The sequence below is a fragment of the Chiloscyllium plagiosum genome, chromosome 31, assembly GCF_004010195.1.
Source record: "Chiloscyllium plagiosum isolate BGI_BamShark_2017 chromosome 31, ASM401019v2, whole genome shotgun sequence".
Lineage (NCBI taxonomy): Eukaryota > Metazoa > Chordata > Chondrichthyes > Orectolobiformes > Hemiscylliidae > Chiloscyllium > Chiloscyllium plagiosum.
Window position 1 is genome coordinate 42,766,897 of NC_057740.1, and position 24,646 is coordinate 42,791,542.

Sequence of the window (24,646 nt, forward strand, 5' to 3'; positions counted from 1 at the left end):
CTAAATTCATTTGTAACCTTGTAATTTTGACACATTTAAAACAATGACTTTTGACAATATATTGTGAGGGCCATTTGCCCAAGTGGTTTGCATGTATTTCAGAATAATACCAACAGCATGGGATTTGGTTCATATTCAGGAATCAGCCTCCTCACTTTGCCCCGGCAGGGGAAAGCAATGGTAAACAGCTGGTGACAAAAACTGCTAAGAAAATGGCTTGGGATCAGCAATGATACAAGGACCTGTCTTTGGGCAGAGCACATGTAAACGAGTAAATGAACAATATATTGTATTCACAAATTTAATTCAAGCTGTGTACCTATTATAAAATATTACAAACTGGTAGAGATGAATTGGCGTACTTACTTTTTGAAGGCTTGATTGCTGCATCTTTCTTTGACTGTTCATCCACTTTTGACACAAATTTACTGGAACAAGAAACCTGGCTATGTAATGGGGGGAGGTAGATTTGCTCCACTCGATTCTTCAGCTCATTTGTGTATTTGTTTCCAAACAGCTGATTGCTTTCCAGGTTCACGAAATAATCATACTTCGGAGCCACTGAGATCAGCCCAGTCTTGCGCAACAGATTTTTCCTTCTTTCTTCGCTGACAAAAGCAAAGATTTGCCCAATGAATACCATTGCTTGCCGGCAAGCTGTAACTGCATGCTCTAGCTCACTGGCAATTTCGTTAGGGGCCTGTGAACTTTGCGACTTAGAGCTCTGCTCATGGTTACTGCTTACTACAAGAAGCGGACCTATACATTCCAGCAGCTTGCTTTGTATCTCTTGCAAAAGAGATTCTTCTTGATGAACAATATCATCCAACTCTAACCTACTTGTAATGACATTCTTCCTTATCAATAGAGATACAAAAGAGTTATCGATCACAGGGTATGTGAGGCCTAAGTGTGCCACTAATGTTGAATCACAGATATCATGATGTTGCTTTGCCATCAAGCATTGGAAAGCTGTTGCTACCTTAGAATAGGTATCTGTATTGGGATCAAACTTCTTTTTTGTGGAATGGTCAACAGCAACACTGTGAAAATCAGCCCATTTTATGATTTGCTGTCCCAGTTCCATTTGACTACCTAGAGCGGACATATTTCCCAATGAATACAAATGAACTGAAGAGTCTGAGGAAACATTTTCGTAAGTGGTCACTGGCATGCTGGACACAGAAGAACCCACTAAACCAGCTGGGGCTGTCCCTAGAAGACCAGGAGCCGTCCCTAGAAGACCAGGGGCTGTTCCTAGAAGACCAGGAGCAGCCCCTAGAAGACCAGGGGCAGCCCCAAGAAGACCAGGAGCTGTACCTAGAAGGCCAGGGGCTCTGCCTAGAAGGCCCGGAGCCCTCCCCAGAAGGCCATGACGCCCTTGAACCTTTGGACGCTTAAGCAAAGGTCCTTTTGTATTTTTAGGAGGCACTTTAGGAAAAGAAGGACCTCTTCTGGAGGCTTCTATGTTTTTACGAAGAGAACTCCGTTGGTTCAAACGAGGGTTATAATCCTCAGCTGCATGGAACCCATCTGTGGATGTAGTGGACTGATAAATAGAAGAATCCATTTGAGAGCAATCCCTGGATGGGTCTCTCCAGGATGTGTGTGAGGGATCATTCTTACTAGCTGCCATACGCCGGGCATTATCAATAACATTACTTAATAACTTGTATAACTCTGCATCTGGTGCCTTAACAGGACTTCTGGATCTGGGGTTTGATCCTTGATCTCTGGTCTCATTACCAGGGGTCCAGGATCTCCTGTGTGTTTCTGAATGTCCCGCTGTATCAACAGGGTTTTGGGATCTATTGTATACATTTAGACCATCTCTGCCACTGGGGCTTTGGGATCGCCTATAGAATTGGTAATCTCTTGAGTCATTAACTGAACTTTGAGACTGCCAATTATTTGGGCTTGTTTGTCTTCTGTATGAGCCTGACCGATCTCTAGACTCAACGGGGCTCACTGATCTTCTGTACATTCCAGATCCTCTCATGGAAGGACTGTCATTGGAATTTACTGATCTTCCAAACGGCCCTGGATCCCCACTGGGTTCAATAGGGCCCCTTAAATTGTTATACTGTGAACGGCGATCATCTCTCTCATGGTGATCCAAGAAATTTTCTCTTGATGAAGATGAATAGGAAGCATCATCATAATATCTTCTATGGTCTTCAGAAGGCATTTCTGCCTGACTGGACATATTCCTCCATCTCTCCGATCTGTGAGATGGAGATTCATAGTCACCATAGGGAAGGCCATCGTATTGTGTATTTTCTTCATAAGATTCCCTGGGATATCGCCTGGGTGCATAGTTGAGCATTTCTTCAATGGCAGAGAGGGGAAGAAAGGAAGAAAAAAAGTGTTTAGCTCTTTTATTAAAATTGAAACAATGTTTTATAAATAGTTGTAATCTATATTTCATGTAAAAGCTAATGTATTAGAGATCACTTGGGCATGCTGATAACGCCACAAAGATCAGAAAGACATGATGGGTTTTTAACCACAAAATGCACCTGACTAACTGCTTTTGGGAAATCCAACATAATCCAAGAAATGCAAGTGAGAAAAACAGGAACTATTTGTCCTTTCAACAAGGACATGCATGTCCTTTTCAAGATACTAAACAATGAGAGACTCTCAAATCTTTTGTACATTGGGCTTGACGATGTATGGTGAATGGAGGTATGAAATGCCCTGACACAAACTCATTTGCTGGAGTTGAGGGTATCAGCTTGGAAAAGGCCAATTTTAGACAAAGGTATTCTGGATCATATTAGCCAAGATACCCTGGCCATTTACAATCCACTCACCCAGCACCAAATTCAGCATTGCAAATTCCAAATTCTCTCCTTTGTAACTCACAAAAGGCAGCATCGTGTAGGGTCAAAGGTGGGTTGCAAGTTCATGTGGCAGCATCTCCAACACACTCATGTGGCTTAATTTATCCTTTGGCTAAAAGGTGAATGTGTAGATGACTAAAGGGCTGCCATCTAAACCAGTCCTTGCAGGTCAACCAAGGAAATGATCTTGTGAGATATTCCAAAACTTGTCATTCCCAATGATGTCTTCAGTCTTCTTGGGAGTCTCTGCTGACTCCTTAAGAAAAGTCAGATAATGCTTTCAATTGTGACATACAAGTATAAAGAACTTGCAGAGTAGCCGAAACATAAGAATTCGGAGGAAGTATCCTGTGTGCAAGGTACCAATTAAGGAAAAAAAAGTGCATTTCTTTAATGCTTTTCATCACTTTGGCAACACATTCTGATTGGTACCAAGACAAAAATCTGAATATAATATTTTGCTATTTAAAAGTCACAAATTAATGCTGGTAAATTTGTGCTGATAGCATAGTTCTGTGGTCAATGTTGTCCTTCAAAAAAATATACTGGCGATGTGCAGGTAAAACGTTCAGTGAGGATTTGTGGAGAAGTGAATTTATCCTGCTCAGAGATGACCATGAAAGATGAGTTGTGTTTTGCACACATTATCTGATAATTTCAATAGTACCTTTCATGACCGTAGGATGCCCCATAGAGCTATGGAGTCAATTAAGTATTTTTAATAAGCTGTCATTGCAATGTGGATAAATGTGGCAGTCAATTTGTGTAAAGCATCAACAGCACACACAGACAACTGTGATCTCCTTGAAATTCTATCATGATGATATCGACACAAGGGCTTCTATTGTTATTGCTGTTTGCATCCCCATTTGTGTGCAATCCCAAGCATTGTTCTCACAATTATAAAGCTCCTTGGTTCGAAACATTCCTAACGTCACCCCAAGAAATCCCACTAGCTTCACAGGACACTACTAACTTGGAAGCTGCAAATCTTTTGAACTAGCAGCTGAACAGCCTTCCTAGATATGGAAAACTGGATGATCCAGAATGGGAACAGTCAATTTCAGCCTTCCTGTGAAAGAAAGCAGAGGCCTGAAGCAAAGTGCCTGGAACAAGAGCAGGAAATTGACAAAGGAAATTCCTCCAACAACTTCACCTCTGCCACCAGAAATATAATGGCAGCAGATACATTGGAACACCACCACCTTCAAGCTCCCCTCCAAGCCACATGCCATTCTGACTTGGAGGTAGATTGTTGTCCTTCACTACCACCGGATTAAAATTCCGAATTTCCCTTCCACCCTTCTGCAGTTCAAGGTGGCAACTCATCACCACCTTCTCCGAGACAAATGGAATGGGCATTAATACTGGCCCAGCCAGTGATATCCCCAGTCATGAATGAATAAGAAAAAAAGATTGTTCAAAGATGTCCAAAAGGAGAAGCTGTGATCTTCTGAGGAAAGGAATGATGCTTAAGGATAAAGGAAGAATGAATTACCACATCAAATGTACCTCTTAATCTGTTTGAATCAGAAAGGAAAACAACTTCAACTTTAGGAAGTACTAATTAACTTTGGTTCAGCAATAACAGTATGACATTACATGTCAGGAAGAGGTCACATCCCTTTACCAATACATGGGCATGAAGGAAAGTGTACTACAATGCAGAGGTAACTGTCCAAAAGCCACTGTGTCTGCTGCATCAGCAGTGACGTCTGGAAAGAAGAAGAAATAGAAGCCAGGAGGAGAGGTGGAAGAATGTGTGGTGAAATCCCTGTGGAATAAAAAAAAATCAAATGAAACCACTAACGGACCCACCTCCTGAGGCTGAAGAGGAGTGCTCTGGGTGAAACTGTTAAAGATCATAAGGATATAACCAGGATCAGAACTGAAAATGAAAAGCAAGTTTTCTGAATTTAAAATAAAAATCTTAAATTCAAGATATTCAAAAGTGTCAGGGTCACCTCAAATGTGGGGGTATCTTAGTTCTTTGTAGTTCATTGACAGCAGGCTCCATTCTGTCATCACTTCACCCAAAAACCCTTGTTGAGAGCATCAGAACAGGACATCTCAAGTTTGGGCTTGACCGCCTGATGTCAAGCAAAGAGCCAGTGAGGTTTACCCCCTTTATCCCTCACTGTCCCACTTTATATCAACTCACCTGGTAAAGTTAAAGAGCAGTTAGTCAGGTTCTGTGGTGAATGGGTGTACCAGAAAATGCAAGCAGTAGTGAGTATTTGTTTTTTTGCTTTCAGGCAAATACTATTGTCACATTTCTATTCAAGATTTAGTAAGAATAAACCCTTCGAGAAACAGTATAAACAGCCTGAAACATTCTTAAACTGGGAATGGGAGAAAGAAGGAAAAATGGTATTTGAGACACAAATTTCACATTTTCCCCTAGTAATCAAGTATTGAAATTATTTGGTCCATCTCTTCGTTTAGTGATTAAGAACAGCAGGTGGTGGTCAGCCTTAGATTATAGAAGTGAAACACAGGTGGCCATTCAGCTAATCAAATATGTTTTGGCTTCTTCAAAAGGTAATCCAGTTATTATTGAACCTGTTTCCACCGTATCAAATTGTGTCTTTAAAATCCTAACCAATCGGTCCACAAAAAAATTTTCCTCATGATAATCCGATTTTTTTTGTGAATTGCCTTAAAGTCTATGGCCTTCAGTTATCAACCCTTCACCATTCATAATTTAAACACCTCTATCAAATCTCCTCTTAACTTTCACTGAACTAAGCAGCTTTATCCTGAAACAATCATTTCTTCCCCTAGATGTAAACAGGGAGAAGGAAACAAAATACAAATTAAAGGCATTCTATCCGAATGCATAGAGCATACAGAACAAGGTATTGTGATCAAGGCTGGGAATTGTATGTTCAAGGGTATTTGACTCTTAGGAAGGATAGAGGGAGAAAAAAGGAAAAGGAGATCGGTAGAGTTGTTAATAAAGAATGAGACCAGAGAGAAGGTGAGCACTGCAGATATTGGAGATCAGAGTCAAAGAGTGTGGCGCTGGAAAAGCATCAGCAACGAAGGTGGGCTTATGCCTGAAACATCGATTTGCCTGCTCCTCAGATGCTGCCTGACCGGCTGTGCTTTTCCAGCACCACATTCTTCGACAAAGAATGAGACCAGTTCACGAAACAGCAAGGATGTTAAGAAAGAAAGATCAAGACACCCAAGTGTCTGAGTGCATCTATGAAACAGCGTGAGTCAGCAAACATTGGGAGTTGATTAAGCATCACTTATCAAAGGGTCTGACATTAGGCTTACAGGTCTGAAGTTCCTTCTCTCCCTCCTTTCTTAACAGTGGAGTTACATTTGCCACATCTTAGTCTATGGAAACCATGCCAAATACAAAGTAGTTGTTAGTTTCTCTGCCACGTTGCTTATTCCCCATTATAAATTAAACGGACTCCGCTTGTAATTGATTCATAATTGGTTTTGCTAATCTTTTCCTTTTTAGAACCAATAGAAGACTTCATGGTTTATTTTTATGTTTCTCACTCATGTATACTCATTTTATTTTTTCTATCACAAATTTTTTTCCTGGTGTTCTTTTTGCAGAATTCTAAAATCCTCCCTGGTCTCAGGTTTACTATATTATTCAGTAACGTTATCTGCCTCACTTGTTGATGTGTTACAATCTATGACTTATTTTGTTAGCCACAGTCAGAACACTTTCCTTGCTGGATTTTCATATAGTAAAGGGATATATTTTTCTTGTAAACTGTGCACTAGTTTAATTTTAAATCTTAGCCATTGCTTATCTACTACGTATTTTTTAATTTAGTTTTTCAATTCACCATAGCCAATTTGCCTGTGTTTGTAGTTTCTGTTTAGATTGAAGACCCTTGTTTCTGATCAAACTATTCATTTAAAACTTAATGCAAAATTATATCATCATAATTTTTTTCTAAAGACTCCTCTACTATGAAAGTATTAATGAGCACTTTTTCTCATTGTGCAACACTAGATTTCAAATAGTCTAGTTGTTTCCTCAACATGCTGCTCTGGAAAACCATTCATCTCACATACAATTCAAGAATTCTTCCTCCACAATATTAGTATTAATTGGGTTTACCTAGTTTAAATTAACATTGAAATCCTAAATGGTTGCTGTATTATTATTCTTACACATACTTCTAATTCCATGATTCACATCATCATGGCTATTTGATGATTCAATGTTTCTTGTCCCTTTTAGTTTCTTAGTTCCACCCAAACTGATTCTATGGTGAGAAATTGGAAAGTATCGAAAGGCACCTAGGTGGACTACAGGTGCAGCAGCATTTAGGAAGGCAAACAGTGTTTTAGTATTTATTACAAAAGGATTTCATTGGAGGAGTAAAGCAGTCTTGCTGAATTCTATAAAACCTTGGAACCTACAAAAACTTTGGAATATCATGTATTTTTTGATTTTCTTATCTAAGCAAGGATATACTTATAATAGAGGGAGTGCAATGAAGATTCACCAGACTGATTTCTGGACAGCTGCCTTAAGAGGAGAGACTGAGGAGACTAGGTATATATTCTCTAGAGTTTCACAGAATGAAAGGCAATCTCATCAAAGCACATAAAATTCTTATAGAGCATGACAGGGTATATGCTGAAAGGTGTTTTTCAGGATGGCTGAGAGGCTCGTTTGGGTCTCGAACTAGGTCAAAAAGACAATACACGAGGAAGACTAATTAGGATTGAGATAAGGAGGAACTTGGTGCATGTCACTTGGTGGATGGTGTATCATTGAAATCTCTACCTCAGAAAGCCGAGGAGGCTGAATCTTTGAGTATGTTCAAAATTGAGATGGATAGATTTCAACATTTAAAAAAAATTAATGACTATGGCTGGAAAATAGCACTTAACTAAATCAGCCATAATGGCAAAGCAGCTGAGTAGCCTATTCCTGCTTCAACAGACATCAATGATTTCATTAAACTGAGATTTGGGGTAGCTAACATGTGAATACAGTTAAACCCAACAAACAAACAGCTCCCATATGTCCCCACATTACCACATCCACTACCATGAAAATATCTGCTGGTCTTGGGTGTATTTCATTGGATGGATAGCCACAGTCCAGCTATGGTCTCACTGAATGTTAGAACAGGCTCAAGGGGCTGAATGACCTATTCCTGTTCCTAATTTCTACTTGTTGAGATTAAAGCCATAATTATAGATATTCTATTTCCAAGTCTAATCTATGTGATACATATATATCAGTGACAGTTTTTTTAAATATGTAGTTTTACATAACAAATATGACACAGAAACAAATAATTCAGCCGCTGATTCATGTCACTTTAAGTTCCATAGCAGCCTTCCCTCACCTATTCACCATCTCCTATTCTTTTTTTTTCCTGTGTATTCACCCAGAGTCCCCTTAAATGCAACATCATCTGCTCATCTGTGGTAGCAAATGTATGTCAGCCTAATTGTAATGCTTTGTCTACTTGAACTGTGAAAGATATTCACCAGGATAGTTATTTATTCTATTGTTCCAACTTGTTTTGTGCCTAGAAAATCAATTTATAATTGTATAAGCACAGTGGTGAAGAACAGAACAACAGCACTGGCAACACCTACAAGTCTGTCATCTCTACCAGCCTTTAAAAGGCTTACAATTTATACAGTAGACTTAAATGTGAAATTTATGCACACCTTAGATCTGTGCTTTGAAGTTAATCACGAGGCAGGGATTGTAATTCAAAGAGATTAAAATAAGTAATGCATGTCATACAATGGTTCCAAAAGAAATAAACCTGTTAGGAATGTGGTTTACCAATTTGAAGAACAGCTATATGGGACTGGGTATTATTACCAGCAATAGATAGGAGTATGACAGAAACCATTTTAACAGAAGAAATTTTTCACAACAATAGGGATCATGCAGTTGACAATACGTGGATTTTATACATGTAATATAACTCAACTCTACTGCAGTATAAATTAATAAGATTGCATCAGTAAGACAATTTTTAAACAGAGCCATAGCAAGACTCAAACATGAACAGAAGAAATGACATCTCCCACACACACATATATATGCACAACAAATTTTATCAAGAAGCAGTGACAGAACATTTTCAATATACGCTACAGAATTGTCAGCATGAGAAAAAAAGTGAGAGATGCCACAGCTGAAAGGTTAATCAATGAAATGCTGATAGTTTTGTGATCCCAGAGTTTTTTGCATTTGGTTTTTGATCTCCATCATTTGTGGCTTTTCCTTAATCTATATAAGAGAGTTAGGATATATTTAAATGTCAAGAGCACAGCTGCATTGAGAAGGTTAACTGAGTTTTGGGATTTCAGATACATTCCCAATTTCCCATGCATGGCCCATAATCCCTCATCACTCCAGGTGGGTGTATTAACCCCCTCCCCACAAAGAACCTCATTACCTTTGGGGCTGGATGCACAAAGCATCAGACTTGTCAGCAAAACAATGTCTTATTGTTTTGAGGTGGAGTTATTAAGCCATTTCCTAACAGAGGGACAACTTTTTGTCCCAGTTACCTCGGGCAGGGAGAGACAGCATCGGTGATAGCACTCCAGAATTAACCTGGAGTCTCTAGAAATGTAAGCTTAAATTCCAAGAGACTTTTGCAAGCATCTCAGGTCAAACAATAAGAGATTAAAATATTGACATTTATGATTATATTATTTGAACTTTTATTTTAATTATAACAATATGGGAAATGAGGAAAACTGAGCACAACTGGATAAAATGCTGGATCGGATTATTTACGTGTCATAGTATCAAAGGTAGACAAGCAGGAGGCTGGAAGAACACAGCAAGCCAGGCAGTATCAGGAGATGAAGAAGTCGACTTCTCCGCCTCCTGATGCTGCTTGGCTTGCTGGTCTACCTTGGATTCCAGCATCTGCAGTTTTTTTGTTGTCTCTAACCATGGTACTAAAGGTGGCAGCCAAGGAAGCTGTTGTTTTGGTTGTCATCCTCTGACTGTCTGTAGATTTTGGAACAACCCCGCCAGATTGCAAGGTGACAAATGCAAAATCGCATTCAAAACAAAGGTGGGAGGGAGAAAACAAGAATTCACAGACCAGTTAGCCTGACATCAGTAATAACTAAAATGTTGTAGCCTATTATAAAGGATGTGATAATAGGGCAGACAGAAAATATCAATGGGTTTAGACAAGGTCAGTATGGATTTCTGCAAGGGAAATTACGTTTGACAAAACAACTAGTTTTTTTTGAGGATGCAACTAATAGAACCAATAAGGGAGAACCAATAGAGGTGCTGTACTTGGATTTTCAAAAAACTTTTGTGAAAATGCAACATAAGAGGGTAATGTGCAAATGTAAAGCACATAGGATTGGCATGGATTAGAATTGTTTAACACACAGAAAACGGAGTAGGAACAAATAGGTCTTTGTTGGAGTGGAAAGCAGTGACTACAATAGGGATCAACGAGGATTGGGTGGGTCGCAGTCTGAGGATAAAGTGTAGGCCATTTAGGATTAAAATGAGGAGAAATTTCTTCAATTGGATGGAACTCTCTCACATAAATCTGTGAAAGCGAAGTCACTTCATATGCTACGAGAAAGAGACTTCTGGACAATAAAGGCATAGCGGGAGAGCCCGGGAGAATGGCGCAGAAGTAGTAGATTGGCTTTGATCATATCATAGAGGATGTGGAGTGGGCTCGATGAGCCAAATGGCCTCCTCCTGCTCCTAGTTTCTATGCTGTCGGGTGGCATCAAATCGTGAAATCTCCAGAAATGCATCGGAACCAGAGTCAGCAAGCATTCCCGGGATGACGGATGGGAGTGTTATCGGATCTCCTCGCCCCTTCTCCCCCAAACAAGGGTCTTGTTTACCACCCCATCCCTGTTACATCCCCCCGGGTGAGGATCAGACCAAGTCTCTAACCCCAGGCACGGTTGCCCCTGGTTACCGCATACAGGGCCCAGGTCATCGAACCCACTTTATTCTGATCCGCCGAGAGCGCGGTCTTTCGAGTTTCAGCCTCTGGCCACGTCCCCGGACCCAGTGGACAATCCCCAGTCTGTCCCCGGACCCCATCAACTCCACTCCCTTGCCCCGCTTGAGCCCCACAAACCTGGACAAAACCTCTCCTCCATTGCTGCCGGCGCGTCACTTCCCCTCCCCTCACCGGAAGCATCGTGCGCACATCCACGAAAAACAAAGAATTCCGTCGAACGCTTCGTTCAATTGAAAGAAAACACGACATTCCACGTCCCCATATCTATGTTTACAATACCATGGGACCAGAGACGAGTTTCAGGTACAAAAAACAGGTTTGTAGTTTTTCATCGGTGCCGGCCATTGAGATCAAAGGGGCATTGAACTACAACCCCCAGAAGGCTTTGCGCGACGGGACACTGCTTTCTGTCGAGTGGCGGTTATGACGCAACATCCGGAAGTGACGGCATTAGGAATTGAAGCCATGGCGATGGAGGGAGATGCAGGTTGGTTTTGGGTGTTTGAAGAATGGGGGATGGCATTAGTACTGTCCCATCAGAGATATTCACGATTAAGGGAAATGCTCTCAAAAGAACAAACTCACGTTCTATTCCAGGATCCCGCATCAATAAAAGAGGGAGCAGGAATCGTTCCCATGTTTTGGAGTGTTGTGGGTCCTGCTCCATTCACGGGGCTCGGAATTTAGATACCCTGCTGTTTATGGTGGCGTGTGTTCTTCACTTTTTCCATTTGACCGAGGTCTTCAATGTTTATTCACACCTCTTCTTACTATGCGTTATGTAACTGATGGGGAACTACTATCTGGTGGTGTGGTGGCACTTATTATTTGAGCTGTTAACCTATCGTTAACCAAAAACATTCTTGAGGCATCTGATTTTCACTTGTAATTTTGTTCATGTTTTAGGAGATATCAATTTATTTCATCTTTTAAAAGAAAGTCACTTTTGATCTGTAAGCACTTTGCTTTTGTATCTCCAAGTACACTCACATTCTGCTCTGTCTTAGGTACTTGGCAAACGTATTCATTTCTACATCCTGTTATTCACTGATTTGGATGTCAGTTGCACATGTAATGCATTTTTGGAATACTTTTGTTGTTGTTTACATATTGGCCAGGGTTATGAATGCTGCTAATATGGCATTAGCTGCAACATGGAGTGATACAATGATTCTATTGATGTAAGGCTCTAATGAAGAGTTACATGCCTGAAATGTCAGTGGCTGATCTTTTTAGCTTCTTTCAATTTTGTTTTGGTGTTTGTCAATGCAGTGGCAAAGGTCAGGGTGTTTTCTAAGCTGTGACCACGTGGAAGAGGGATATCAATAATCTGGACAGTTCCAGAGCCTTAAATCTCACTTGACAATGCCTATACATATTCATAAATATCCATATGGGTATTTTTACATTTTTGTTGAGGAGAGAGAGAGAGAGAGCACTATTCAAGACCTTAGTTTTCTCTTTGTTTTAACTATGTATCGATGACTGTGAAAAGTTAAAAGGTTTACTCATATATATTTTGTATGTTCTTGTAACTCTCAGAAACCAGTTCGAAATTGACTGTGAATGTCATTGTGTGATTCACTATCCTTAACAGAGTACTTTTTTGTATCTGCAGGAGTTAATTTTTGGACTGTAATGTCTCAATGTCCTTGTAACATGCTCCAATGTTCAGTCTGTATTGCAAAACCGTTCATTAATTATGCACAAGTGGGTACTGCAGATGCTGGAGATTAGAGTCAAGATTTATTAGAGTCAAGAGTCAAATAACATTTATTCAATTTGGGAGGAGGCAGAAGGGTCAGCTTTGGATGTAGTTTGGCTGAGACGAGAACAGAATGAGAAGGGTGCAGCAACATTCATCGGTTTCTCACTTAAGAATGTGGGTTATGCACATAATGTAATTAATGAATACAGTCAAGATTAGAGTGGTGCTGGAAAAGTACAGCAGGTCAGGCAGTATCCAAGGAGCAGGAAAATCGATGTTTCGGGGAAGGCCCTTCATCAGGAATGAATGAATTGCCCGAAGCGTCGATTTTTCTGCTCCTTGGATACTGCCTGACCTGCTGTACTTTTCCAGCACCACTCTAATCTTGACTGTATTCATTAATTACATTATGTGCATAACCCACATTCTTAAGTGAGAAACCGATGAATGTTGCTGCACCCTTCTCATTCTGTTCTCGTCTCAGCCAAACTACATCCAAAGCTGACCCTTCTGCCTCCTCCCAAATTGAATAAATGTTATTTGCTTCAGTGGTGAGTAGTACTTTATTTGCAAGCAAATTCCCTCTGCATCAATGCATGACCAATCTCACCCCTATTCTTTATGGTCCCTGATTGATTTGATATATGCATTCTTGCAGTGACCCTGAATGTTACTTAAAATAGCATTGACAGTTCTGATGATTAAAAATAAGAGTAGAAGTGGTTTGCATAGCCCATTGACCCAACTCTGCTATTCAGTAATTGTTTTCTACATCAGCCCAATCCCCAAATCTCATGATTCCTCTCGTGCCCCAAAACCACCTTGGTCTCAGTTTATTATGCACCCAACTGACTATCCATAGTCATTGGACTTGCCATGGAGAATGAAGCACCGAAAGTTAATAAGATCGTTTCCTAGGATGAAAGGATAATCCTAAGAGTAGAAATTAAGTTTAATGTTTTTGTATTTATTGGGGATTTGAATAATAAGGGATGATCTCATTACCTCTAAGCATTTGAAAAGTTTCAGTGGTCCTTTACATTTACATTACAGATGTATCCAGTTATTTCAATGTACATTTTATATATTTTGCAAGCACTAATTGGCACTCATTTTCCCTTCATATAGATGTTTCCTTGGTTGACACTGTATGTTTTAATTTTTCTTTATTGCAGGTAAGGCTGGTGGTGCTACCAAGTCCAGTAGTGAGCGATCCTTCAGTCTTGAGCGTCTGGGCTCTTCCAACAGACCCAATAAATTGTACGTGAATCTAATGAAACAAGAGGAGCTGATAGCACAGAAGAAGAAAGAAATTGAAGCAAAAATGGCGAAGGCTAAAAAAGACAGTTTCACAAAGCTGCAAGTGAATGCTGCTGAGTATGTGATGCTTATTGTTCTTTATCGACAAGTAGTCATAGAGTCATAAAGATGTACAGAATTGAAACAGACCCTTCAGTCCAACTAGTCCATGCCGTCCAGATATCCCAACCCAATTTAGTCCCACTTGCCAGCACCTGACCCATATCTCTCCAAACCCTTCCTATTCGTATATCCATCCAAATGCCTTTTAAATGTTGCAATTGTACTAGCCTCCACCACTTCCTCTGGCAGCTTGTACTAGCCTCCACCATTTCCTCTGGCAGCTCATTCCATACATGTACCACCTTTTGCGTTAAAACGTTGCCCTCTTCGGTCTCTTTTATATCTTTCCCCTCTCACCCTAAGCCTACACCATCTAGTTCTGGACTCCCCACCCCAGGGAAGAGACTTTGTCTATTTACCCTATCCATGCCCCTCATGATTTTATAAATCTCTTGTAAGGTCACCCAAGTAGCTTGAGCTTCACTTTTAATTAGAGTTATTAAGGCGAGGGAGGCTAGTACTGTTGATTAATGCATTTCTTGTTAGATTTCCTAATATTAACATCAATAGTGACAGTGGGTACAGCACTGGATTAGATACCTAGTACAATTCCCGCTACACTGTCTTCATCAAACACTTCCAGGACAGGTACAGTATGGGGCCACCTCCTGAATGTTGAATAGATGTTAAATGTCTTAATTTGTTACTGTTCTCCCATTTCTAATAAACATCGAGGCATGGCTGACCAAACTCATTTCACAAAGGACCCTTGATGTGCCCTGAGAGGGCACTTTCAACTCATTGACAGGATTCAGCTTGAATCCAAAGCCAATTTTTAAGCTGCAGCATAAGTCTTGATACACAAATATTGCTCCTATATGGGCATAATTCCCATGAAGTTTCTTCTGGGTTGAGTTGCTTTTGGAAGGTCATTTTATTTGTTGTGTAAAGTCAATTTTCATAAATGTCATATTGAATTTGGTGATGAGTATGGTGACTGTCTCTGCTTTTGCCGGAATTCACCATCATTCTAATTCATCTACAGAGATGATGACCAAAAGAATACATCAAACAAGTTTGCCAATGATGGGAGCTTCCTGCAGCAGTTCCTAAAGATGCAGAAGGAGAAGGCAAGTACAGGTGAGGAGAATGCAGATCTCGTCAGGTTTACTTGGAGGATAACTTACATAGCAGATCTCCAAAAGTCCAACAGTTTGAATACTCCACTTTGCCTCTGCTCTTGGTTGTGATATGATGGCTATATGTATGTGCATGTTTGAACTTTCCGAATCCATTTAGCAAATGCTCTGTTAAATGTTCATTTGAGTTTAGAACTTGAAAACATAAAAACAGGAGGAGGCCATTCAGCCCATTGTGCCAGTTCTACCATTCATTTAGATCATTCCACACTATCCTCATATCCTTGGTGTTATTGGTTCCAGAATTGAGTTTCCACAGTCCTCTGGGATAGAGAATTGCAATGATTTATCATCCTTTGAGAAAATTCTTCCTCATCTCAGTGCTAAATAAAGTCCTAAACCCTTTTTCCGGAGATTGTCTCTAGATGCACCAACCAGGGAGAATGTCCTATCTACATCCACCCAATAAAATTTTATAAGTTTGAGATTTACTCTCATTTGCTGTCATTTCTTGAAACAGTAGAGAATATAGATTGTGTCCTCCATCTGTTTTCTTCAGACAATCCCAAAATCTTATGGAGCACAGCTGATATCTTAAATATACTCCCTGTGGATCAGTGGCTTCAGATGAAGTGACCAGAAAACTAGAGATGTAACAGGATAGGAGAAGGAGAATGCCATTCAGCCCATTGATATATCAGAGCCCTTCAGTTTGTATTTAAGTTAATTCCTCTGTTTGCAGTTAGAATGGAATCTGCCTATAGTACCTTGTCACCTCTGCCAGTAAACTAGTAGTCCCTTGAATGTTCAAGGTTAAGGGGATGATCTATGAGCGAGTCTATTCCTCTGGCAGGGAGTTCAGAATAATGGGTGTAGAAACTTAAAATTTGAGGCAATCCGTGCAGGTGTAATGTCAGGAAGACCTTTTCACAAAAGTACAATACAAATCTGGAATTCTCTCTCTCTCTCTTTCCTTCACCCCTCACCAAAAAAAATGACTGGAGGCTGAGAGTCAATTGAAAATTGCAACACTGAGGTTTTGTTTCATAGTTTCTCTCACACATACCTTTTTCCTTTGGGTATTGTCGGGAAGTGTTGGAAGAATTTGCAGACTAATTATCAAACTATTGCACTGTCATGAATGTACCTTGCATGGTGAACAAGTCCTGCCTCAGGACTCAAATTTGGACACTACCCACTGAGCCACAGGACCTTCAAAACAGTGCTTGAACTTTTCGGGGAAGATATTAATGTCGGAAGTCACACGGCACCAGTTTGTAGTCCAACAGGTTTATCTGAAATCACAAGCTTTCGGAGTGCTGGCCCTTCATCAGGTGAAGTTAAGCAACGCTCCAAAAGCTTGTGATTTCAGATAAACCTGTTAGACTATAACCTGGTTACCTTGTCCACCCCAGTCCAACACTGACACCTCTATCAAGGATTTTAATGGTTACAGAACCATTGCAGCTAGACAGAAATTAGATATAGATGTTTCATAATCTATATTCTCTTGTGTCACAATGGTAGTATCCCTACCCCTGGACCACAAGGCCTGTGTTCAAGTCCCATTTGCACCCGAGGTGTATAATAACATCTCTGAACAGTTGGATTAAGAAAATAGGTTAAACTAGGTTGAATGTTGGAAAAGGCTTGGGGGATTGAATGGCCCCATCCTGCTCCTGTATTGCAGCTTCACTGCTGGTAGAAGGACTCATTAGAATGAGATAAGTTTATATTATAAATGTAAACAAAATGTATAATCGAAATAATAAAAAGTGTTATTGAAGTAAATACAGATTGAAATAGGCCTGTGTATCTAATTCAAATTGCTTCGTTTGAAGACTGCATTTGGTCTTCATTGCTAGTGCAAGTAGAAAACCATAAAAGATCAATGAATGGTAAATGAGTTGTATTAGTATCCTGTCGTGCTATTCAGGCAAATTAATAACTCTACCATTCAACTTGAACAGAGGGTTTGGGTGGGTTGTGCTGAGTGGGACTTTAATGCAACTTCCTGATATGTGTTGTTGACTTTTGTTTGACTTTGACTGTCACATTCAGACCACTGATCATTTTTCTGTCCCTCTGAAGGAACGCCAACAAGCAACAGCAGTAATTCCACCAGCCCCTCAGGGGCCCAGGTACAGAAGAGGCAAATTTTGATTGGGAAGCGACCGGGTCTGGGAGTAGCGTCTTTGGGAAGCACGTTAAGTCAGATGAAGAACTATACTCATGCCAAACAGACACCAATCGCAGCCCGCCCCAGTGTCTTCCAATCACCAGATGATGAAGAGGAGGAGGAGGAGGAGGATCTTGAGCAGTGGGCTGAAGTGAAAGGTAACTTGCTTGCTTAATCTTTGATATTGTGTCTACATACTAACAGCTGCTGCTGTGATGGGAAATTTGTAAAGGGGGTATTTGTTTAATTCCATTTCTTCTGAAGGTGCTAACTGCCCTCAAATTCAATTCCTCAATTCTCCCTGCATTGAATTAAAAAGAATCAGTCAAAATCCTGTCTGATTGCTATCCAGTCTCCTTTTCCTTGGCTTATGTTTTTCCTTCTGGTGCCCTAGCATACAAATTGGATGCTCTGCTATTCACATTACATAGTGAACTAGATGTTTAATTGAATGAATAACAGTCACTTGAGAAAGACATTGGGAGACTTTTGAATGAGCATTCCCTAGTAACCTGAGAAAATCCTGAAGGGGAGGGAACTGTAAGTGATTAGGAGAAAGTGAGGACTGCAGATGCTGAAGATCAGAGTTGAGATTGTGGTGCTGGAAAAGCACAGCAGGTCAGACAGCATCCAAAGAGCAGGAGAATTGACGTTTCGGGCATAAGCCCTTCATCAGCTGTCCTTTTCCAGCACCACACTCTCAACTCTGATCGCCAGCATCTGCAGTCCTCACTTTCTCCTCGGTTAATGATTAGTCTGTCATTAGTGACTAGTCTGGAAACAGCAGCATTTGCTGTAGAAAATTATTTAGGGTTCCTTGAGTGAATGAAGTTGGTACTGAAATGGAACTGAAAGGACTTGCATTTATGTAACATCCTTCACAACCTCCCAAGTGCTTTTCACTTAATGTTTTTTAAATATAGACACTACTATAGGAAATGTGGCAGAAAATCTATGCACACTGAGCTCTCTCAAAGTGATACGTGATAACTAGATCGTTTGCTTTAAGCTGTTGGTTGAGTGATTTAAAAATGACTAGGACATGAGTGGAGCTTCTCTTTTCATCTCCAGCTTTTTTACGCTACCAGAGAGGGTAGATGTAGGCTCAGCTTCACGTGTTGACCAAGAAGACAGCGCATCCAGTAGTGCTGCAGCCCACAATACGACACTGAAAACCTCGCTATGAGTTTGAGTTACTTGAATGTTATACAATCCCGCAATCTTCTGCTCAGCTTGTAAATGGCTAAATCCAAGATGAGTAAAGGCATAAGAGACTCCTGTATCCATTATAATGAATAAGGAACATAAACCATTGTTGGTTGTCAGGAAAAAAAACGTCTGGTTCACGAAAAGTCCTTTGGGGAAGGAAGTTTGTTATCTTTACCTGGTCTGTCCCTTGTGTGACTCCAGACCCACAGCAGTGTGTTTGACTCATCACTAGCCTCTGGGCAATACATTCTGGTCTACGTAGTGACATTCACAACCTGTGAATTAATTTTTTTTTAAAAAAAGCTAATTTTTCACAGGTTCAAAACGGATTAGCATTCTCTTACAAGAACATTAATAGACCAATCAGCCTGTCTAACCTCTACTGCCATTTAGTAAGATCATGGCTAATCTGATTGTGGTCTCAATTCTAACTGTCCGAACCTGATAACCTTGTAACTTGACCAACAAGGGAGTGATCCATCACTGCCTTAAATGTATTCAAAGACCCAGCCTTTTCAGCTCCCTGGGGAGGAGGCTAAGACCACTAATAGGAAGGGGGGGGGGTGGGAATCCTTCTCACCTTTATGTAAAATGGGAAACCCTTTATTTTCAAACTGTATCCCCAATCTTCATTCTAAGAATTGTTCCTACAGATTAAGATTTAAATATTCATAGAAGAGCAGAGCAGTTCTCCATAATGTCCTGAAACCTTTATAGAACATAGAACATAGAAGAATACAGCGCAGTACAGGCCCTTGGGCCCTCGATGTTGCGCCGATCCAAGCCCACCTAAACTACACTAACCCACTATCCTCCATATACCTATCCAATGCCCTCTTAAATGCCCATAAAGAGGGAGAGTCCACCACTGTTACTGGCAGGGCATTCCATGAACTAACGACTACTTCTTTGAAGTAGATGATCTCACTGTCTTATTGCTGACCGTGGGACCTTGCTATGTCCAAATCAGCTCCTCATTTCCTGGATTACAGCAGTAGCTACACTTCCGAATTTTTCAGTTAGCTGCAGTTAATGATTTGGGGCATCCTGAAGTTGTGGATGATGTTGTGTATATAATGCCAAAAGGAAGTTAGGAAATTTTACCGTGATCATGCAGCATTGGAAATCCAAGGCAGAATTATTTTGGTCTGGGTGCCCCAATCACTGACTCAGCCAGCACATTGCCAGTTGAACATTGCCAAGGGAACAGCTGCCTCCATGTGGGATGGGTGGTTTCAGTGGTTTCTGGTGATGGAAGGGTGGTTGTTGTGGTGCGTTGGATAATGTCTCTGCCTCTGAGCCAGAGCACTGACTCCAGAACTCGGTCGTCAGGGAGCATAGGCTCATAACGTAGCCAAACAGGTTGAGCATTGACCAGTTAACCCTTCCAACATGTAGACAACAGTGGCAGACAACAAGAACAGGAGAAATCCAAGACATGGCACTTGAAGTGTTTGTTTTGGCTCCCAGTTTCTTCTCCGGACTTTTTCTGTGGAGGCGCTCCTTGGTGTATTGGTCATGTGACGTGGATATGCCAGCCAGTGAGTATCAGCAGGGTATTAGGACATTAGGAGGAATACAGCAAGTGCACTTTTTCTAACATTGGTCACAGTTAGTGACTCAGAGAGGACATTGCAGCATTTTTGCAATGAAGGAAGATTGAATATGTTAAGCCCTTTATCCATTAGAGTTTAGAAGAATAAGACACAACCTCATCAAACATGAAATATTCAGCAACTAGGGAGGCTGAATAGCTAGAATTATGTTTTCTCTTGTGGCAGAAACTAAAATTAGGGACAAAGTTTAGGAATAAAATGGATCTCTTCTAAATCAGTGATGAGAATTTGTTTTGGCTCAGGTTAGCAGTGCGCCAGGGACCCAAGTTTGATTCCAGCCTCTGGAGATTATCTGTGTGGAGTTTGCACATTCTACCAGCGTCTGCGTGGGTTTCCTATGGTTGCTTTGCTTTCTCCCCCACAGTCCAAAGACGTGTAGGTTAGGTGGATTGGCAATGCTAAATTGCCCAAAGTGTCCCAGGATGTGCAAGCTAGGTGGAAAAGCCATGGGAAATGCAGGATTTCAGGGATAGGGTAGGGGTATGGGTCTAGGTAGGATACTCTTCAGAGGATTAATGTGGACTTAATGGGCCGAATGGTCTGTTTACATACTTTGAGTTCTATATGTGCAAGTTAGTGTGGAATTTTCTTTCTCGGAAGTTAGTAGATGCTGCTTAATTAAAAATCTATCTCTGAAGAAGTTTAAATATCAGGGAGTGTAGGGTTATTGAGCATGAGATTGGAATATGGAGCTCAAACCACAACTGAAAACCATGATCTTATCAAATGGTGGACCAGGCTGAAAGGTCCAAAAGGCCTACTCCTCTTCGTAAATCCTATGTTTCTATGAGTTCTTTCCCCTGCTGAAGATCTTCTTACACCAAAGTTTGTGCGAAGATTTGTAGCTCGGGTGCTCGTTGTTGTGGTTCTGTTCGCCGAGCTGGAAGTTTTTGTTGCAAACGTTTCGTCCCCTGGCTAGGCGACATCATCAGTGCTTGGGAGCCTCCTGTGAAGCGCTTTGCAGGAGGCTCCCAAGCACTGATGATGTCGCCTAGCCAGGGGACGAAACGTTTGCAACAAAAACTTCCAGCTCGGCGAACAGAACCACAACATCTTCTTACACCTCTACCGACTAACCTGATTAAGGCTCGTGAACCACATAGTCTGCAGTTCAATTCCAAAACCTCTGAACTGCATATGTCTAAAATACAAAGGGGCATTGTTTTAATCAGATCACACTGTCACTGGGGGAGCATTTCTGTGCTGTGAAAGTTAGGAGAGAAAATAATTTGAATTCTTCTCTTGCTAATAAAGCCCAGTGTTAGTGTGGAATGTTTTACATTGTAAATGTTCTCAATATTGGTTTTGTTCTTCATTTAACCCATCCTTTTCCTGTATCCTGCTCTTCCTCCAATTATATTAGTAGACCTTGTTTGGCTATTAACTGTTGGGTGTGTGAGTTGAACTCAAGTACTGATAGCCTGCTTAAAGTTTCACCCCCAGAGGAGCCTGAAGTCCGAAGTGTTGCCGAGAAGTTGGCAAAATATGTGGCGGACGGCGGACATGAGGTTGAGAAGCTCGCCATTCAGAACAACAGGGATAACCCTGCCTTCTCGTGAGTATTGTCTATCTCGTGTTATTTTTGAGCTAGAATAATTCCTCTGGGATCTGTGACATTGCTAATATTTACACCTACTTGCCACTGGTTACAGATACAGTTGGAAAATGCAAACTAACGGATCAAATTTGTTTGATTTGATGGCTGTGGTCCATTGCGAGTGTGGGTCAATAACACTCCTCCAAGAACCTAACTTTTTATCTTCCATATAATATCCAGGGATCACTTGGTGCAACTTGTTTACCAGCTGAAAGGCGCTAAGAATCATTTTCACTACTTTTTGTAGGTTTCTGTATGATCGCAACAGCCGAGCGTTTCTTTATTACAAGAAAAAGGTGGCTGATATCAAACGAGAGAAACTGTCTGGACTGTCAGTACCCAAAGCACCTGTAGCGACCTCTACCACCACCACCACCCCTTCAGTGGCAAAAGGTAGGGAATTGGATGGGGACAATCAATCTTTAAGATTTGACTGTCACATGTTGGTTCAAGAATGCACACAGTTCAGATGGTGGGGTAGATGCCAACACTCAGCAAGTGGGTTTTGTTATTGACCTTGCATTTCTTGATCATGGGTTGAAATCTAGCCAAAGCATTTAGTTCTTAATCTTAATTCAAAAAATTCAGCAAGAAGAAAAAAGTTTCTACAGAGTCTAAGCTGTGAGATGGTGCAGTATGCATGCAGACTAGCAGGAATTTTCTGAGATTGAATCCCCAGTGGCAATGTAAGAGGAAGCTCTGCAGGGCATCCAAATCCTATATCTGTCCAGTTCTCCAGACAGATATTGGCTCTTGGATTTCAGAATGATTAATTCCTGTGTTATTTCAATGTTACATCTGTTGAACTGTGAAGAAATATAGTGCCCCCTTTCCATGCTTGCCTGGCCGCTTGCATGTCCATCTGCCACCCTTCTCTCACATTCATACACATGTACTTTGTCTCTTTAATTGGGCAACAGATTGAAATTTGTTACTTTGATTAATTTGATAGTTATACTAACTTCCTATCTGGAACATCAGAAACCATACAGGCTAAACTGGATCAAACATCCTTTTGCCTTTAATCTGTGCTCGGATTATTAAATTATCCAGGAGGCTTATTTGGTAAATCATGTCCATGTCAACTCTCCGTCAACTCTATCTAATTAATCCCACTCTGCTGTTTTTTCCATTGCCCTTTAAACTTATACAGTGCAAGTTTTGTTGAATCTGTTTCTAACACTCTTTCGGGTAGTGCATTCCAGATCATAACTCTCTGCGTTTTCTGGAGAAAGGTTCCTCATGTTGACCCTGGTTCTCCTGCCAATTATCTTAAATACATATTCTCTTAAATACATTGAAGACTTTTATCAAAACCTCTCTTCATTTAGAGCACATCTAGTAATTCTCCCCCTAACACTCTCTGGAGAACAACCCAGCTTCTCCACTCAACTACAATCCATCACCCTGGAAATATTCTAGCAAATTTCCTATGCAACCTTTATCAAGGCATTGACTTTGATCCCCTGGTGTGGTGGCCAGGATTGGATACGATACTCCTAATCGAGGCATAAGCTGTTATTACAAAAAATTAAAATAACTTTATTGTTTTTGTGTTCTGTAGAATTATAGAGGTTGTCATTTGGCACAATAATTCTCCGCGCATCTGTTTCTAAAGGCAAAGATTTCCAATGCTTTTTAAAATTCATCCTGTCATGTTCAAAGATTCTGTTCTTTCTAACTGAAGGTTTTTAACTCAAGGTCCTAGTCAGTTGGTACCAAGACACTGTTGGAGAAATCCTACTTTAAAATAGAAATGGGCAAAGCCTCATTTTCAGATCATGATCCAGTTTCCTGGATTCGCTACTAGAGGAAGTAGTTTATTTGCATCTATTGACGCTAATGTCTGTACTACTTTGAAGACCTTGATTAAAGAATCTGATCAACCATTTAAATTAAGGAAGTTAAGTACATCCATGAAAGCATAATACCAGTTTTGATTTACTGGTTGTACAATAGTTCTTTATTTTGACCTGATTAAGCGACAACAACGTAAAAGATTTTGCAGTTACATTGGAGTGAATGCAGAATGGTTCTAGGATTGAAGAAATTCAATCATGAAATTTGGAAAAGTTGGGCCTTTTTGTCTTTGAGAAGGCAGGACGGGAAATGGTCTGATTGACTTATTCAAAATCATGAGCAATCTATTCAGAGCAAGTGAGAACATGCCCCCAGTCGTGAAAAGATCAAGAACAGGACACAGATTTAAAGTAATTGGTATAAGTAGCAAAAGTGATATGAGGAAAAGTTTTTAATGCAATATGTATTTAGGATCTGGAATGCACTGTCTTGAGAGTGGTGAAGGCAAGTTCAACTGACACTTCCACAAGGAATTAAATGGTTATTTGAAAAGGAACAAAGTGCAGGGTTACATGGAGAATGGCACTAAGTGGGATTTTTATTTGGTGAGCTGGCACTGACACAATGGGCAAAATGGTCTGTGAGATCGTTTATTAACATTTGGATATAATTAATGTTGTCTGAAAATGTGACACTGGTAGTAATGCACAGATTAGATTAGATTACTTAAAGTGTGGAAACAGGCCCTTCGACCCAACAAGTCCATACCGACCCACTGAAGCGCAACCCACCCAGACCCATTGCCCTACATTTACTCCTTCACCTAACACTATGAGCAATTTAGCATGGCCAATTCACCTAACCTGCACATTTTTGGACTGTGGGAGGAAACCGGAGCACCTGGAGGAAACCCACGCAGACACTGGGAGAATGTGCAAACTCCACACAGAGAGTCGCCTGAGGTGGGAATTGAACCCGGGTCTCTGGCGCTGTGAGGCAGCAGTGCTAACCACTGTGCCACCGTGCCGCCCATTGTGCCACCGTGCTGTTTAAAATTAATAGTGGGGTCATAGGTAGTAAGTGGAAGGGACACAGGACAGGTCCATCAATGAGATGAATTCTTCTCACCATTCTTATTTTTGATATTTTCTTCTGTTAATCAAATACAAGAAGCAAAGGAGGGCAGTCAACCCAACATCTATGACAAT

The 24,646-nt window shown here is 40.7% G+C and overlaps 2 protein-coding genes across 3 annotated transcripts in view; one reads left to right on the plus strand and one right to left on the minus strand.

Annotated features, from left to right (window-relative positions):
- LOC122565500 (SURP and G-patch domain-containing protein 2-like) overlaps nt 1-11,039 on the minus strand; it is a 38,553-nt gene extending 27,514 nt beyond the window's left edge. Inside the window, exons 1-2 of one of the 2 annotated variants that reach the window (XM_043721537.1) lie at nt 10,946-11,039; nt 367-2,328 (exon numbers count right to left, since the gene is read on the minus strand). In XM_043721537.1, the coding sequence (XP_043577472.1) occupies nt 367-2,328; nt 10,946-10,967 (1,984 nt within the window). In that variant the 5' untranslated portion in view covers nt 10,968-11,039. Of the gene's footprint in view, nt 1-366; nt 10,763-10,945 lie in introns of those variants that run through there. The other variant, XM_043721536.1, reaches the window with a different exon arrangement.
- Nucleotides 11,040-11,211: 172 nt separating this feature from the next.
- sugp1 (SURP and G patch domain containing 1) overlaps nt 11,212-24,646 on the plus strand; it is a 28,196-nt gene continuing 14,761 nt past the window's right edge. Inside the window, exons 1-6 of the mRNA XM_043721538.1 lie at nt 11,212-11,315; nt 13,712-13,913; nt 14,944-15,038; nt 17,129-17,374; nt 21,473-21,596; nt 21,886-22,031. Of these exons, the coding sequence (XP_043577473.1) occupies nt 11,252-11,315; nt 13,712-13,913; nt 14,944-15,038; nt 17,129-17,374; nt 21,473-21,596; nt 21,886-22,031 (877 nt within the window). The 5' untranslated portion in view covers nt 11,212-11,251. The remainder of the gene's footprint in view (nt 11,316-13,711; nt 13,914-14,943; nt 15,039-17,128; nt 17,375-21,472; nt 21,597-21,885; nt 22,032-24,646) is intronic.